General features: G+C 42.5%; 1 protein-coding gene across 1 annotated transcript in view; it reads left to right on the forward strand.

Moving 5' to 3' along the window:
• Nucleotides 1-17,417, forward strand: part of PCSK2 (proprotein convertase subtilisin/kexin type 2) — a 277,467-nt gene that overhangs the window by 163,799 nt on the left and 96,251 nt on the right. The window contains exon 3 of the mRNA XM_068232302.1: nucleotides 15,270-15,383. Coding sequence (XP_068088403.1) covers nucleotides 15,270-15,383 — 114 coding nt within the window. The remainder of the gene's footprint in view (nucleotides 1-15,269; nucleotides 15,384-17,417) is intronic.

Below are 17,417 nucleotides of genomic sequence, written 5' to 3' on the forward strand. Positions count from 1 at the left end.
ACACTGTTAATAGCAGAAGATTGGATAAAGTTCAGCTTGATCCTGTTTGCCGAGAACATTTTAACTCAGACTTTTATTGATATAAGAAAAACAAAAGTTTGCTTTCCTAAAACAGAAAGAATTTGCGATAATTCAGGTTGGAGTGAGCTCGAGATATCTCCCAGGCACCACTGCTGAATATATGCAAATTAACCATTGTACCCTTAGAAGCTAAACACACCTCCAGAACCGCTGGAATGCAATGATGTGTCAGCTTGTTAATAAGTACAGAGCCATAATTATTATTGATATAAATTATTTTTCATCTGCAATCACTGAGCAAAAGCTTACAGACGGCAAATGCTGAAGTTCACCGCTTCTTCATAAACACAATTGTATAATTGTCCTGAGAACAATATAAATATAAACCCATGCAGCCTTTACCCGTGACAGTCACTTAAACTGCTCTGAATACATCTGTCAAATAATATTTGTATGCTTGTAACGATAAGGCCAGCTAAGCAGCACACAGCAAATTTCCTTCCCAAGAATTACTTCCGGGAACCAATCCAAAGCGAGATTGTTTCTAATGTGATTCTGTGGCTTCATTGTTGCCCAAATCTGCTACCGTCTGCAGAGACTAAAAGCTAATGAAAAATTGTTACAATGCATTAGTCATAACAAGTAAAATGTTACGCAGGGCATATAGGCTTAATCAGTATGACAGCTTAAAGATCAATGATGGATGATGTGTTTCATTTGAATTTAACCAGATAAGTGAGCAAATACACTGAGCAAATATACCGAGCATTTATTATATGTATACATATTAGGTAAAAATAACAGATTGAAATGCAGGAACGATAGATCTATATTAAAATGGTGCAACAGCTCTTTTTCATTTATTGTAAGTGCAATGGACCCATGAAATTAGTCTGGGGACTTTAATGATTAAATTGCACACCCCTGAATTTGAAAAGGAAACACTGAATAACCTTGAAAAACAAAAGATTGCTTTCCTAAAACAGAAAGTATTTGCGATAATTCAGGTTGGAGTTACCCCCGAGATGTCCCACAATGCATCACTGCTAAAATACACAATTTATCCATCGTCATCCCTGTGAGATAGCCACACCTCCAGATCCACTGGAACGCAATGATGTGTCAGCTTATTAATATTACAGAGGCACAATAATCCGCCATGCAAACAAACTGTTTCGGTTTGATTGATCCTAGTCCGGGACATGGTATGGATTAAAGTGGTCTGAAAGCCAGCATTTCTACTTTGCTCTAAAAGATTTCACAGCTTGAAAGCTACTATCCCAGAATGATTTCTTTTTTTGCAGAACATCACTGAAATGGTTAAACAAAGCACTTTGTCCTGCTATTTAGCTTCAAATCCGCATCCAAACTGGAGATAACAGTATCTTTGTTTACATTCCAATGTTGTTACATGTGTGTAAACACAGTCTAACAAGTGAAAAGGAGCTCTCTGTGCTTCAGGCACACACACAGTTCAGAATAGCTCATTAGTAGATGTTAATATATAATAAAAACAGTTTGAATAAAATGCAATGACCGCTATTAGGGCACGATAAACTACACTTTGGAATTAAATAACAGACAATATTACATATGCACAAAAAGCAAATATGATAACTGTATGAGTAATAAAAAGTAGGAAAACACATTTTTATTGAATATTATGTCGGAGTTTCAGACCACTTTAATGTGGCTCTATGGGGTAGGACTTGAAACATCCAGAGGTACAGAGTACCTAGGAAGCTCATTAATATTAATAAGCTGAAACATCTTTGCATTCCAGCGGATTTGGAGGTGTGGCTAGCTCACAAGGACGACAATGGATAATTTGCATATTTCAGCAGTGATACACTGGGGGACATCTCAGAGCTCACTCCAACCTGAATTATCGCAAATACTTTCTGTTTTAAGAAAGCAATCTTTTGTTTTCCATAGCATTTTAGTAAGAGGGCTTTTAGGTCCATTGTAGCCTCTTACGCACTCCTAGGAGTTCTGGTTCACCATGAGCTTACTCTGGACCACTGAATAACCTTGCATGCGAGGAATACGATAAGGGCTAAAGCATAACTTGTAATTATTAGTATAAAAGTACTCAAGAGGACACTGACAAGTGATGCTGCTAACATACAAAAATGTGTATAGTGAAGCAGTATGGAGGCATTGCGTTATTGCCAACACCCTGCTGCTATATGAGCTGACAGGCTTACTGAGATGTGATAACATGTGAATGTTTTGTTGATAGCTTTGCACCTTAGCCTTCTTTGGCACGTATCCTTTTATTCCCCTGACAATGAACATTTTTTTAGGGTTCAAAACATGTAGGGATGTATGTAGGGGGGTGTTTTGTATTTACTATACAGTGTGAGAGGTTAGACCCAATTGACAATCTAGTGGATTAGTCTAAACTGCTCTCTCCTCCATACTGCTTCACTATTCACATTTTCGTATGTTATCAGCATCACTTGTAAGTATCCTCTTGAGTACTTTTTATATTATTAATTAAAAGCTATGTTTTAGTCCTTATCGTATTCCTCGCATGCAAGGTTATTCCGTGTTTCGACTTTAACCACTTCAGCCTTCAGTCGTTTTTCACCTTATGCATCCGAGAAATGTTCACCTCCTATTCATTCGCCAATAACTTTATCACTAATTATCATAATTAATTGATCTATATCTTATTTTTTCCACCACCAATTAGGCTTTCTTTGGGTGGTACATTTTGCTAAGAGTAATTTTTTTCTAAATGCATTTTAACAGGAATATTAAAGAGAATCTGTACTCTAATATTCTTACAATAAAAAGCATACCATTCTATTCATTATTTTCTCCTGTGCCCCTCTGTGCTGTTTCTGCCACTCTCTGCTGCAATCCTGGCTTGTAATTAACAGTTTTAGGCAGTGTTTACAAACAAACTAACCAGCTTCTAATAGGCTCAGCTAAGCATAGTGTGTGAGTCATTCAGAGTGTGCAGGGGGCCTGCAGAGGGTGTGTATCGCTTCTACCAATCACAAGCAGCCCTGCACATTCCACACAATCAAGCCTTAGCCCGACAAACAGGACAGAGGAAAGATACATTGATTTATTACAGAGACAGTGCAGTTAGGAAAGACTGCAGTAAGCCAGAGCAGATTAGAACAGGCATAGGAACTTATAGGATAGAAGAACTAAGGCTGAAAAATTTGTTACAGAGTCTCTTTAAGAAAAAAAAATCGAAAAAATTCATTATTTCTCAGTTTTCAGCCATTATAGCTTTAAAATAATACATGCTACCATAATTAAAACCCACATATTTTATTTACCCATTTGTCCTGGTTATTACGCCATTTAAATTATGTCTCTATCACAATGTATGCCGTCAATATTTTATTTGTAAATAAAGGTGCATTTTTCAGTTTTGCGTTCAGCACTATTTACAAGCTTATAATTTAAAAAAATTTAGTAATATACCCTCTTGACATACATATTAAAAAAGTTCAGACCCTTAGTTTATGTTTTTGTTTTTTTTATTGTATTTTTTTATTTATTTTTTTAGTTAAACTTTTGATTTAGGTATATTTTGGGTGTGGGAGGTAAACAGTTAATTTTAAATGTAACGTATTGTGTTTGTATGAAAAACATGTATGTACGTGTAGTTTTACTATTTGGCCACAAGATGGCCACAGTCACTTTTTTTAAATTCCATCCTGTAAGCAAGAGTGCTTGCTTACAGGAAGTATAAGGAGGATGTGATTTTTTTTTGTTCAGAAAGACAGCAGCTTCTCATAGAAGCTGTTGGTCTTTCTAACGGGGACTGAGATCAATGAATGGGAACTAGGTTCCCATTTATTGATCTCCAGTCTAACGGACGGCGGCACGGGAGAGAGCATGCGCGCGATCTGCCGCGGGAGCGCACGGCATCAGCCTTTTGGACATAGGAGCAACGTCCAAAAGGCTAAAATGGTTAATGATGACACTAGTGACCAATATACCACACATAATAATTTATTTGTAGTAATAAGGGATGCTCCTTCGGATTCCGCGGAGTTGAAATGTCCACATTTCTGATTGGAAAACAGAAATCAGAATTCCGCGGAAATCTGATTTACCGCAACTCAGTAATTTTAGCCCACTCACAGAACTCGGAATGCAGAATTTTCCATTGATGCAAAAGATTCAATTTTTCTGATTTTTTTTTTTTGATTTTCGATTTTTTTTTCAGTTTTTTGTAGCCTCAGATATTGGAAAATCAGAGAAACTGAAAAATTAGGAAAAAACGTAAATTAGAAAAACAGAAATCGGAAATTGTCATTGGCGGAAATCGGCATTTCGGTGGAATCGGAAATGGGCATTTCCGCCTATCCCTAGTAGTAATATTTAGTTCATTCCATGTATATTTATATCAGAAACAATATTTTACTGAGTGCGATTACATGTAATTATAGCAATTAAGATATTTACAAGTAATGTGGCTTGAAATTTATCCACTACCCACCTCTCATGGACTTCAGACATTTGCCACACCTCCAGATGGAACTCCTTGTCTCCGAATCAAGATTCTTTCCACCTGATTCACTTTGTTGTTTCCTCAAAAGTTACAAAGATGGACACAGATTGGGACTCCTCCACACTTACGTCTAGGACTCAATCTATGGCCCCAATTGTCCCTCCTCTGTACTCCTATATCTGTTGTACTATTATCTTGATTGTTAAGCTTGAGTAACCAGTTCCCTTGTTTTTTCTCTGTTTCTTTTCTCCAAAATAAAAACAAGTATAACAAAAAAAAGATATTTACAAGTAGTGCCACTAGTGATCTATGAGGAATTGTGCTTAAAGACCTACTCCAAGTGCACATGTTTTCTATGAAGAGACTCAGTTTCAGCATCTTTGTATACAGTACGTGTTGTGGCACCCCCGGTTGAGTTGGGCACCTGGTTGGTACAGATCTAAGCAGCCATTTGGACATCGGCTGCTGCCTGGTAAATGGATGCTTCATGGACCACAATGTTAGTTGCGGCTATGGTGGTGCCTAGCTGGAAATTTGAGCCCAGGAAATACCGAAGCCTTTATGGTCAGCACCTGGCTGTGGCCAGCACCTAAAAAAGTAATCTGTGCCCCGAATTTCTGCTATTGAAGCTGTACTCCAACGGGGTTGCAGCAGTGACAGCGGCTATGGTCGGCTGTGGGGGGATGGCTACAGTAGCTGCGAGGGTTAGTGTTATGCATAGACAGGGAGGAGGTTAGTATTAGGAGGAGGTAGAGGGAAGTTAGTGTTAGAGGTAGATAGAGGAGGGTTAGTGTGAGAATAGGGGTACAGTGAGGGATGGTAGAATATTGGTATAACTATTCAATGAAAAATTTACATTGTGAAACCAAAAATGACCATTTTCGCTTATCACTAGTGGTTAATACCCATACAGTACTAATAAAGAGCTAATGCTGTGTCTGGAGGAGGGTCCCATGTCCCCCACTCAGGACCGTGTACCCTGGGGCTGTCTCAACCACTGCACCAAGGGGCGTAGCAAAGCCATAGCAGCCATAGCAACTGCTATGAGGCCCTGGAGCAGAGCGGCCCTAAGTGGTAATTATGTGTTCAATTCATTTTTCTTTTTTTCTCCACCTGCAGACTTTATCTCAGTGCCCAGGAATGTACATTGCCCGCCCAGTCAACTCGTATTCCATTGGGTAGGGGCAAATGGCATTGCTCAAGACTGGCTAGGTCCATGCCCATTTCTAGCCCCGTGCGGGGCGTGCCACCGCCCGGGGCGCTGTTGGGAGGGGGGCCCTGTAATGGAGGGGGGAAGCACCGCAGCCGCGGGGAGGGCAGCCCGACCTCTCCAGACCTCTCCCTCCCTCTCCCGGGCCACCCTCCGTGCTCCCCCCTCAGATGTATAGTGAGCAGCAGCAGCAGCCAGGGAGGGAGCGCTGTATACAACATACCTCCCTGGCTCCAAGCGCTGCTCTCTCACCGCCGGTCTTCTTCTCTCTGCATACACGCTTATACACACGCTGCTTCCTGTTTAGCCGGAAGCAGCGTATGTATACGCGTGTAGGCAGATGGGAGAAGACTGGCGGCGAGAGAGCAGCGCTTGGAGCCAGGGAGGTATGTTGTATACAGCGCTCCCTCCCTGGCTGCTGCTCACTATACATCTGAGGGGGGAGCACGGAGGGCGGCCCGGGAGAGGTCGGGTTGCCCTCCCTGCGGCTACGGTGCTTCCCCCCTCCATTATGGGGGACAGCTACCTATCTAAACCTATCCTGGGGGGCACCTACCTAATCTAACCTACGCTGGGGGGCCGCTACCTATCTAACCTATCCTGGGGGGCACCTACCTAATCTAACCTACGCTGGGGGGCAGCTACCTATCTAACCTATACTGGGGGGGCAGCTACTTATCTAACCTATACTGGGGGCACTTATCTAACCTGTATTGGGGGCACCTACCTACCTAGCTAGCCTATACAGGTGACAACTATACTGGCTACCTATATTGGAGACACCTACCTAAATGACCTATACTGGGGGCACCTACCTATCTAACCTATGCTGGGGGCAACTATTCTGGCTACCTATATTAGAGGCACCCACCTAGCTAACCTGTACTGGAGCACCTACCTATCTAACTTATACCGGGGGCGCCTGCCTATCTAACCTATACTGGGGGCAACTATACTGGCTACCTATACTGGAGGCACCTACCTGGCTAACCTATAGCGGGGGCAACTATACTGGCTCACCTATGCCTGGCTACCTATACTGGGGTACCTATTCTTGGCTACCTATACTGGGGGACCTATACTAAGTGAAACTAGACCTGGCTAACCTATACTGCGGGCACCCATACCTTGCTCCGGGGGGGGGGGGGGGCGCAATTTTTACACCCTCGCCCTGGGTGCATTTTAGCCTAGAAACTGCACTGGCTAGGTCTGATGGCCTCAGTTGTCCAGCGAGCCAACTCTTTATTGTAGAGTATATCAAAGAAAAGCAAATAACCCCAGCTACCATAACCCCCCCCCCCCCCCCTTCAAGTGAGCGATGTCACTTTTGTCTAATGATATTTTTCTTGGGCAGAGAATTTTTAAATTTAGCCATAACCCAGTGTGCATGGTTGCTAGTCTCATATTTGTGGAGTCTCTTTATTTGAATGTCTGTCCGGAACAAACGTCATTGTTTACTATTTTTATTCTGTTAAACCAAGCTATTATTAGTTTGCTTGAACACAGCCAGAGTACTTTTGACTTGCGTACATCGTGACTAATGCTAAAAATAATCTTATACACGCTAAAGAAGAGGTTGTCATAATTACCAGTTTAATCAATAAAATGCTTCATGCATTTTTTCAAATAAATGAAGTATGGTAAATAGAGATGACTGTGTGTGGAAATTGGATCAAACTATATTCGGTTAATGTTTATAAAGATCTAGGCACTGCCCATGTTATCTGAATATCAAATTATTTGGCGCTAATTAACAATGGTTTGTTTTTGTTTTTTACTTAGTAAAATTCTTCAGTTAAAAGCGTTGGTATATTTTAAAAAAAAACACAAAACATTGGAACAAGACCCAGGACCCCATTTTCTGTAGAACTGGCCCAGAGTCAGAGCAGAAACAGTTTCTTATTACATCAGTTTTTCTTCGACTGTTTAAAGTCTCTTACATTGATTGTATTGCTGATTGGGGAATGCTGTAACCGAGCAGCATTATTATTTATTTATTATTAGGAATGCTCATTTGGATTCTGTGGAATTGAAGTTTCTACATTTCCGATCAGTAATTGGCAGTTCCGATCAGATGAAACAGAAATAGGAATGCCCAGGAAATCTCATTACTTCAATCACAGAGCTCGGAAGCATTGTACCAATCAGAGAATGCTGAATTTTTCTGCATTCCACAACATTCAGTTTTTCCAGCTTCTGATTTTTGTAATGTTGTCATTTTTGCTTTCTCTGAAGCAAAAAATGACAAATAAAATACTCCTTGGAAAATCGGAAAAATAGAAAATCGGAAAACAGAAAATCAGAGAAATTGGAAAATGGTACTGTCGGAAATCGAAATTTCCACGGAATCGGAAATTGCATTTCCGACCATCCCTATTTATATAGCACCAACATCTTCCCTAGCACTGTACAATGTACAAAAACATACAATAATGGGGAACATAGATGCATAAGCGGCTCAACATACTATATAATCAAGACAACCCGTGATACAGTGCAGGAGAACAGAGGTGCCAAAAGGATAAAAGGAAGCTAAATGAGCTTAAAAAACAAATTCTTGGTAAATAGAGGAGGTAGTGGTGGAGCAATGGCATATGTGGTCAGTAGAAGAGCCAGGCACCTCTCACAGAGGTGCCTGGCTCTTCTATTGACCACATATGCTATTGCTCCATTGTTACTGCCTGATGAAGCGGGATCAAACCTGCGAAACGCGTTGCATATTTGGAGTTCGTAAATAAAATATATTGACTGTCTTTACTACAGTCGTTGTGTGTCTACTTGAAGGAGGTAAGTCCACCACTACCTCCTCTATTTACCAAGAATTTGTTTTTTAAGCTCATTTAGCTTTCTTTCATCCTTTTGGCACCTCTGTTCTCCTGCATACTATTGAGCCCACCCTGGGTGGAGGGTTGAACCCCCTTTTTCTCATCTACAGAGAGCGACTTCTTATTCCTGAGTGGGGTCTGGAAAATCTCCCCACCTGCCTTTACAGTGGTTGCCTAATGGTAACCCTGGTTTGTGAGTTTAATATTTACTCTATCTAGTAACCATTTACCAGTACATTTTACACTATTGGGGCTCTTGGTGTTTCCTGTTTTTAACCCGTGATACAAGTACAGATGCACTGATGCAGCATGTATTGTTCAATTTAGATGATGAGTAGCAATTGAGCAAAGTAAAAAGCAAAAAAGCAGATTCCTGCAGCAAGAGAAATAAAAAAACACAATGTGCACATTCATTATTTAATGACACTGCATTGGGCTGTGATACACATGTTAGATGTGGTGGTTATATACATCTAGCCTGTAGATGGCACTATTCTACTTGTATTGCTGCATAAGCTTATCTGGACTGTTAAGGGTTGTTGGTTCCTGTTATGCTCTGGCTAGGGACAGGGAGTGAAGACACTGCTTATGTAGAGAGTTGGTGACTCCTGTACATAAACGTAGTTTCAGTTATCCTGCCTCTTTGACTACTGAACACAAAATTAGATTATTGACCAAAATGGCAAAGAACAACCATATCTAGTTTTTGTTCAATAGCCGAAAGCTTGCTCTTATATATTTTTTTAAGTTAGCCAATAAATGGTGTCATCCTGATTCAAAACTTCTAGCTTTTGTTCAAGGTTCTGCTGTAACCAGAAAGTATCCATCAATATCAACTTATTAAAAAGAAATGTCAGGCAAAATAACCCCCCCCCCATGCTCTACTTACCAGGGGCTTCCTCCAGCCCCTTGCAGCCGACATGTCCCACTCCCACACTGCAGCTGCGCTCTCAGCCGCCAGCCCATGGTCCCCGGCGCTGCAGAGGCAGACATCGAGGTCGTCCTCTAGTGAGCGCCGATGTCAATCAAGTCCACGTTGTCTGGAGTGTACTGCTCAAGCGCAGAACTACTGTGCCTGCGCAGTACACTCCAGACAATGTGGCCTTGCTTGACAGCGGCGCTCGTGCAGGCGCAGTAGAGTACGACCTCGAGGTCGGCCTCTCCACCGGCGGGGACCCTGGGCCGGCGGCTAAGAGCGGAGCTGTGGCGTAGGACATGTTGGCTGCAAGGGATTGGAGGAAGCCCTGGGTAAGTAGAGCGGGTTGAAGGTTATTTTGCCTGACATTTCCTTTAAGATCTTAATTTCTGGAACAAAGTCAAATTTAAAGTGTGCCTGAGATGATAAAATAAAAAAAATTATACATACCTGAGGCTTCCAGCCGATTGGTCCCTCGTCCTCCTCTGCCCCCTGGTTTCTCCACTAGATGGCCCAGTAATTGCGGCACAGGCGCAGTCTGGCCACGCATGCCAAATAATAGCCAGGTGCATAATGCTCCCGGCACTGGCGAGCGCGCGCAGCCAGGCCAAGCATGTGCAGTATGCCCTGATTCGTAGAGTTAACGGGGCATCAAGCAGAAGATCAAGGTGGTGGAGGAGGATGGCAAGGGACCGATTAGCCTGAAGGGGGCTGAAGGAAGCCCCATGTATGCATCATTTTCTTTATTTGTATTGTCTCAGGTTTACCTAAAAAGGCAAAGAAAATACCTTTTTAATTCCTATTTTTTACTCAATCACAGTGTTAACCTTTTAAGAAAAAAAGGAAGGCAAGCTCTTTTGTGACAGTATAAGTAGAGTTGTTGTGTTTGTGATGAAGTGTCACTACATTCTATAGGTATCGTCAGGGATTGTATGTCACAGCTGGTGATCCCAGAAGGTGGTGTCACACTCGGAGCAGTCATTGTTTTACTGTTTTCCATGAAGGGACTGCCACTCTATCAAGCCGCAACCTTGTGCGCCAGTCTAATAATAGCGCTGCTGCAAACATACAGCCCTACTGGAGCGTGTGACATGTCAGATGGAGCTGTATGGCTGCTAAAGACTGCAATTTATCACCATCAAGCTGTACATGTACTAGTGTGTAAACAGTGGAGCCATTTATGGATTTGATGCCATGGGTAATTTTAAAATACTGCAGGGACTGTTTATAAACATGGAGAAAATTGTGTATCATTTGCCTTCTTGGATTGGTCCTGCTCTCACGTAATGTTGCGTGATGCGCATCTACAACCTTCCTAGTATAATGTACTGTATACATTGTACTTAGCAAATGTTGTTGAGTCAGCAGCCAGTAGACCTAATGGGCCTACAGTGATTGCTGGATAAATTCTCTGATTTTGCAGAGCTCAAGATTTCTAATAGTGCTGGTCAGTTTTGCCAAGAAAGTGATGGAGCAAAGTGGTCTGTACATAGAGATAGGCCAGCCCCCAGTATAACAAGTTAGAACTCTTGACTGAAGAAAAATATGCAGAGATCAATCACCATCAGGTAATGCAACTTCCTTAGAACAGAGAGGAACACAGGAGTGTAGACTCATGTATGCAGTGTATACAGGAAATAACAATGAGTGTATACAGGAAATAACAATGTCATACAGATCATCACTATACAGACAGTAACATTTTGTGGTTGTTTTACTATACTGCAGTTTAGGCAATAATCCTGTTGATACTTCCAACTGGTTGACCACAAGCATGTGATTATCTGTCATGCTTGCTTCCTGATTTAGCCTATACAGAAAGTAGGTACTAAGCATTATGTGATTATCATGGACAGCCAATCAGAGGCTTGCAAATTAATTGCCTGATCAAACTGATCTCATGCTTCTCCATGAATTCTCACAGAGAAATCAACAGTGGGAAATAATTTAATTGCCTCCTAATGGCCTGTATGATTCCTTCTTCTAAACACAAACGCAAACCTTCACCACTGATCTTTCCCGAACACAAGTGTTCTTCCCATCCCCCTCCTATGCTTAACACCACCCGAAGAACCATAAGTAATAGCCTTTATTTGAACAGACTGCTTAACTTGAAACCATTCCTGATAACATTTTATCAGTCCAAACTTTCCCCTTAACCTACCCTTAACACTTGCAGCTATTTCGAGTTCTAATGTGTGATCCAAGCTCTTCTTAAAATGAACTTTGTCTGATACTGCTAAACACACATTTTGATCCCTAGCAGGAACTAACATTAAATCCCACCACTAACTAAAAATATTGTTTCCATCCCAGACAACAACAACAAATCATTTGTAAAGCACTTTTCTCCCATAGGAGCCAAAGCGCATAAGCTTGTCTCAGATCAGCACATAGTGATGGGGAAAATGTATGTGATCATAAATCCTAAACTAAACAGGTGGTTTTTAAATTTTTATTTAAAGGGCTTCAGGGTTGGTGCTGTCTTGAATGGGTGTTGCAAGGGGTTCCAAAGTGTAGGGGCAGCATTGCAGAAGGCTCTTGCTCCAAATGTTTTCAGTTGGACTCTGGGGTTGGTCAAATTACTAGATACTGTTGATCTGAGATTTATGGGAGGTGTGACCCTGACCTCTTAAATTAGTGATTCCTACTGGGGGACATCTCAAGCTCACTCCAACCTGAATTATTGAAAATTCTTTCTGTTTTAAGAAAGCAAACTTTTGTTTTTCTACCAGAAGCAGGGCCGGGCCGAGGCATAGGCTGGAGAGGCTCCAGCCTCAGGGCGCAGTGTAGAAGGGGGCGCACAATTCATTCAGCTGTCATTCCTAATTGCGTATGAAGCAGAAAGAAATAAGAAAAGGGGATACATGGAAGTGACTACAAGCCAGATAACTAGATATTAAGGTGTTGGGGAGGTTGTGGGCCCTGTGGCCCTCTTAGACTAATAGCAATCAGTGTGTGACGGCTGGGGTGGGAGGAATGGAGGGGCGCACTTTGGTGTCTCAGCCTTGGGTGCTGGAGGACCTTGTCCCTGCTCTGACCAGAAGTACCAGCTACCTTGCTTCTGCTGACCATATGGTAAGATAACTAATGCTAAAATAATCTTTTACCTGATAGAGTGGTTATATCAAGCCTGGGGATACAAAAGCTGCTAGCTGACTAATGTAAAAGGATAAAAAGGAGTTATTGGACAGGTTTAAAACCCTGTTTCTGACAGAAACTGCTCCTTTCCTACTGAAAATATGAGATATTGGCAATGTGTACTGCTTGCTCAGCAAAATAATTACCGATTCCACAAATTTCCGAGGAGTTTTTTTGTGTCATTTTACTGTATGTATTAATTGTGCATCCTCCGACTGGTCCAATCCTTCTGAGTTCTGTGATTGGGGCCTTTATATGAATTGTGTTTCCGGGGGTGTTTTGTTTAGGTATTGCTAAATGCTTGTCTGACCTACAAGCAGAAAAGCATTTGGTATTTGTTCATGTCATTCCTCGCCACGTTTTGACCCTGATGGGAGGCAATGAACTGGCAAATGCAACTGCCGTGGGACGCTACATGCAGTGTTCAAGATTTTGATCAACCAAATGCCAGCAAACAGCTGCAAATGCATTGAGATGGGTGCTCCCATTTATCTTAGTGTGGGTGTCGGTTGATCCCAGCGCAGCATCCCTGAATGCCCGTGTGATGTTAACCAAGCACCATTTTATAGCACCCAGGGTATCTTAATAGCACATTTAATATGCATGCTAACAATGTGGCTCATTAATAAAAACAAACTTTAATTTTACCTTTTCTTTTTACATTTAAAAGTTTAGCAGAGCCTTTATGATCCTATTTCCTCATAATTCCGTGGCATGTCCGACCACAGAAGTTTCAGGCAGATAAGGACTGATGTTGCAATTGTATTGCCCACATTAGCAGAGAGCAACAAAAAGCTTTCATCGGGGGGGGGGGGGGGGGGGGGGAGGGATAGGACACTGTGCTTCAAAGAGTTTACAGAAGTCACAGATGCTATTTACACACCTTCCTCTGGATAAATGGCAGCTAGAAGGGGAGAGGGGAACATGGCAGTTCCTACAGCTATTAGAGTCCAGGAAAAAAAAGTGGTGCTTGTTTCCCTTTAAGGATTCTGTAACTGCTCTGGTCAGTTGCCTCACATCCTTCATGCCCGTCATGCAAATTGTAGGCAGATTGGAATTGGGTCACTCAAATCAACTCCCTGCCAATTTGGGCGGGCCCAATTTTAAACTGCATACAATTTGCATGACTTTTGCATCAAAGATGGAATTTGTAGCATCTCATTGACCATCTCTACTGCTTGCATAAATACAATTATTATAAGCAGTCGGGACGATTTTTTTTTCTTTTGCGCATTCTGGTTACCAGCGTGATTAATACATTTTTTTTGAGCTTGTTATCTCATTAGTTGCTTGTTACCATTTGTCTCAGCTTGAAGTTGGTGCTGAAAGCATCCTCATATTTCATTCTTACAAGTCTACATCTTACCATATTGTGATTATATTGTAATTACAACATTGCTTTACCACTGTTACATTATCGTATATGTAAAACATTTCCACAAAGCTATGATAATTAACAACAGCAGTAGAATTCATTATTATTATTTCTATAGTGCAGACATCTTCCACAGTGGTTTACACAGTACAGGTAGTCCCTGGTTAATGAGATAGGGACTGTAAGTTTTTTCTTAACCTGAATCGTTCTGAAGTCAAAACACTGCTTCATCTCTGTCCCCTGTACCTCCTCTGTGAGGGGGGGGGGGGGGCTCCAGTGTCCCCCTCTGTGTCAACTGTGTTCCCCTCTGCCTCCATTGTCCCCCTCTGTTGCACCTCTGCAAGGGAGGACTAGGACTTTTTGGCCGGGGGGGAAAACACTAACTAGAGGCCTGTGTTCTAGTATGGCCACCTTAATCCCACAGAGCACCCCCCCCCCCCCCCCACACACACACACACTTATGTCCAAAGAGGGACTGTCCCTTCAAAAGAGGGACATTTGGGAGCTGTGATGGTGAGAGGGCAGACATAGTTTTTTTCTGTGGACCCCCCAGGCAAGCCTCCGCTCAGCATCAGGCAGCCTGGGGGAAAATCTCCCCCCTTCCCCCCTGGCCAGTCCTCCTCTGCACCTCCCCCCCCGAAGTGTCCCCATTCCATCAGTGTCTCCATCTGTGGCACCTTCCCTCTGTGCCTCCACTGTGTCCCTCTGATCCCTGCCCCCTTTGTGCCTCCTTCTGTCCCCCTTTATCCAGGGCTGAATCACAGGCTTTCTTTAAAATGTGTAAAATGTGTATGCAGAACTTGGAACTTGCAATATAGTATAGTTTACCACAGCAAAATGTCATTAAAAAAAAAGCATTTTCCTTTGAATTTTTTGTCCTATTTTAATCTTTTTGTTTTTTTGTGTTTTTGCCTAGCTCCCATTTTAATGGCGTTCGTAAGTTGGGCTTCATAGGTCGGGGACTACCTGTATATAGTCATGTCACTAGCTGTCCCTCAGAGGGGCTCACAATCTAATCTCCACCAAAGTCATATGCCCATGCCAGTCTAGGACCAATTTATGGGGAAGTAATTTAACTTATCTGTGTGCTTTTGGGATGTGGGAGGAAATCTGGGTAACATACAAACTCCATGCGGATCGTACCCTGGCTGGGATTTAAACCAAGGACCCAGCGCTGCATGGCAAGAGTGCTATCCGCTATCCACTATGCCACCGTACTGGCCTTTAATAAAAACAACAGCAATGACAATACACATGGAAACACTTGAGTAAGAATGTCTTCTATATTTATATTGCAGGTCCGGAAAGTTATTCAACAAGAAGGTTTTGACAGAAAGAAACGAGGATACAGGGACATCAATGACATTGATATCAACATGAATGATCCCCTGTTTACAAAACAATGGTATCTGGTCAGTGAACGTTTTTTTCTTATCATTAGATTAACATAAAAGGGCCACTTTGCTTTCAATATAAAGTTGCCAGATGTAAATACAAATGGGTGCTGCACTAGTCTTTTTGTAAATTAATTTTATGAAAAAATATCTCTCCATTGCAGTCTACAGCCAGCTAAGAATATTTCAAACTCATCAATTCCTACATGAGATGGAATCACACTCATGTCTGCACTCATCTGTGGGTCTGAGAGGCAGCTGCTGGGGGAACAAGGGAGGGAGGAAGAAGTCCAGAAACAAGGCCCAATTCAGTGTGGCAGAGCACATGGGGGAGCAGTGGCGTAACTAAGGAGCAGTGATGCCAACTCATCCCTTTAATTACTGACACATATGAATTATACAGGTTTCATGGCTAGATAGATGCAGTTAAGGAACTCATTATGTGTAAGTAGCCCCAGAACCTGTATAACTTAGATGTGTCAGTAATTAAAGGGATGAGTTGGCAACACTGCTAAGGAGCTTGTGGCCCCAGTGCGAGTTTTACATGGGGCCCCAAGCACTCTATTAATATGGAGCCCCAAAACTTACCAAGGAGAGCTGCAGTGTCAGAGAGGTGTAAGTAAATCGCTTGTTAAGCATTACCACTATTCAGTGCACATACTGTATAGAGGTGTTCATTATCAACATACATAGCACCAATGCAACGTCCTAAAAAGTTATTTTGTTAGAAGAAGAAAAATTATGTCCTAGGAGAAAACATAGGAGAAAAGTGAAGTGGATGAGGCCAAAGGTGCGGTTACACAGACGCAAAGAACCGCCTCATTTTACACCTGAGCGCTGTGGCTCCCAAATGCTCGTACTGATTGCTTCCCAGCGCCTGGTGAGGTCACTGGAGCAGCTGACAGGTGGTGAACTCACGCCTACCCTGCCCATATGAAGCAGGCCTCCTGACACATCCTGCAGGAGAACACATGCATTCTCAAAGGATATATTTTGCGCAGGCATGCATTAGGGTATAAATGATTCTTTCCACTGGAGCAGAAAACTAATAATTGTTACAGTAGAATGAGATCCATGGGAAGTCCTTGTTACCAAGGCAGCAAGGATATAACCAGATCTTCACAGCACTGGGCATGGTAAAGGTAGCGGTTTATGTCATCTGTTATTGCTGGTAGAACAACATATATTCAGGCTGCCAGCCAGGCAGGTGGTTAAAGAATTCTAAGATTGTTTCTTGTGTATGAAGAGCTCGTGAATTTCCCCAGCCAAGGCATACACATTTACTTTACATTTGGATTGGATACACTAAGCTTCCCGTGCCATGGATGGGTATGTTCTGTTGTTTCTCTGTATGTTGTATATGACCTTTTGTGATCAAATAATATTCATGTATCTATGCGTTACAATAAAGATGGCCATACATCAGGCAGCTGATCGACTATCCGATTCATTGATTATAATCGAATCGGATGAAAATTGCTGCTGCCAAGATCATGCCTGATCAAAGGTATGACCAATTTCAGGCCAAAACCGGTCACATGCATCGGACATGCTGCAAGATGTTGGGCCGGCGTGCTCGATCAGGTGCGTAATGGTGTGCAGTATCAGGACAACGAGCGATTAATGCGACAGACCCCCTGCTTTGCCCCCCCCCCCTGAAAAATGTGCCCCTTGGTCTCCGTGCAAGAATATTTTCACACACACCCGCCTACACTTGTGATGTCACAAACGTGCCCACGTGCAATATGCCAGCAACCACATGGGGCATGTGTGAGGAAAAGGATGGAGCCAGGGGCAGACAGTGACAGGTCAAGTATTCATGCACAGGCACCGGGGGCACATTTGACACTAGAGGGGGGAAGTGTCAGGGGCGCTTCGGTGGCATCACTAGGCCAATTCTTGCAAGATTTCATGCTGAAATACAATGGGAATCGACCTGTGGTGTAAGGGCAGCCAATGGGATTCCATCAGAGAGAGATCTGTCTCTTGGTCGAATCTGCCCATCATCACTAGATGTATGGCTATCTTAAAGTGTACCAAAGCTCAGTATAA

The sequence above is a fragment of the Hyperolius riggenbachi genome, chromosome 4, assembly GCF_040937935.1.
Source record: "Hyperolius riggenbachi isolate aHypRig1 chromosome 4, aHypRig1.pri, whole genome shotgun sequence".
Taxonomy (NCBI): Eukaryota; Metazoa; Chordata; class Amphibia; order Anura; family Hyperoliidae; genus Hyperolius; species Hyperolius riggenbachi.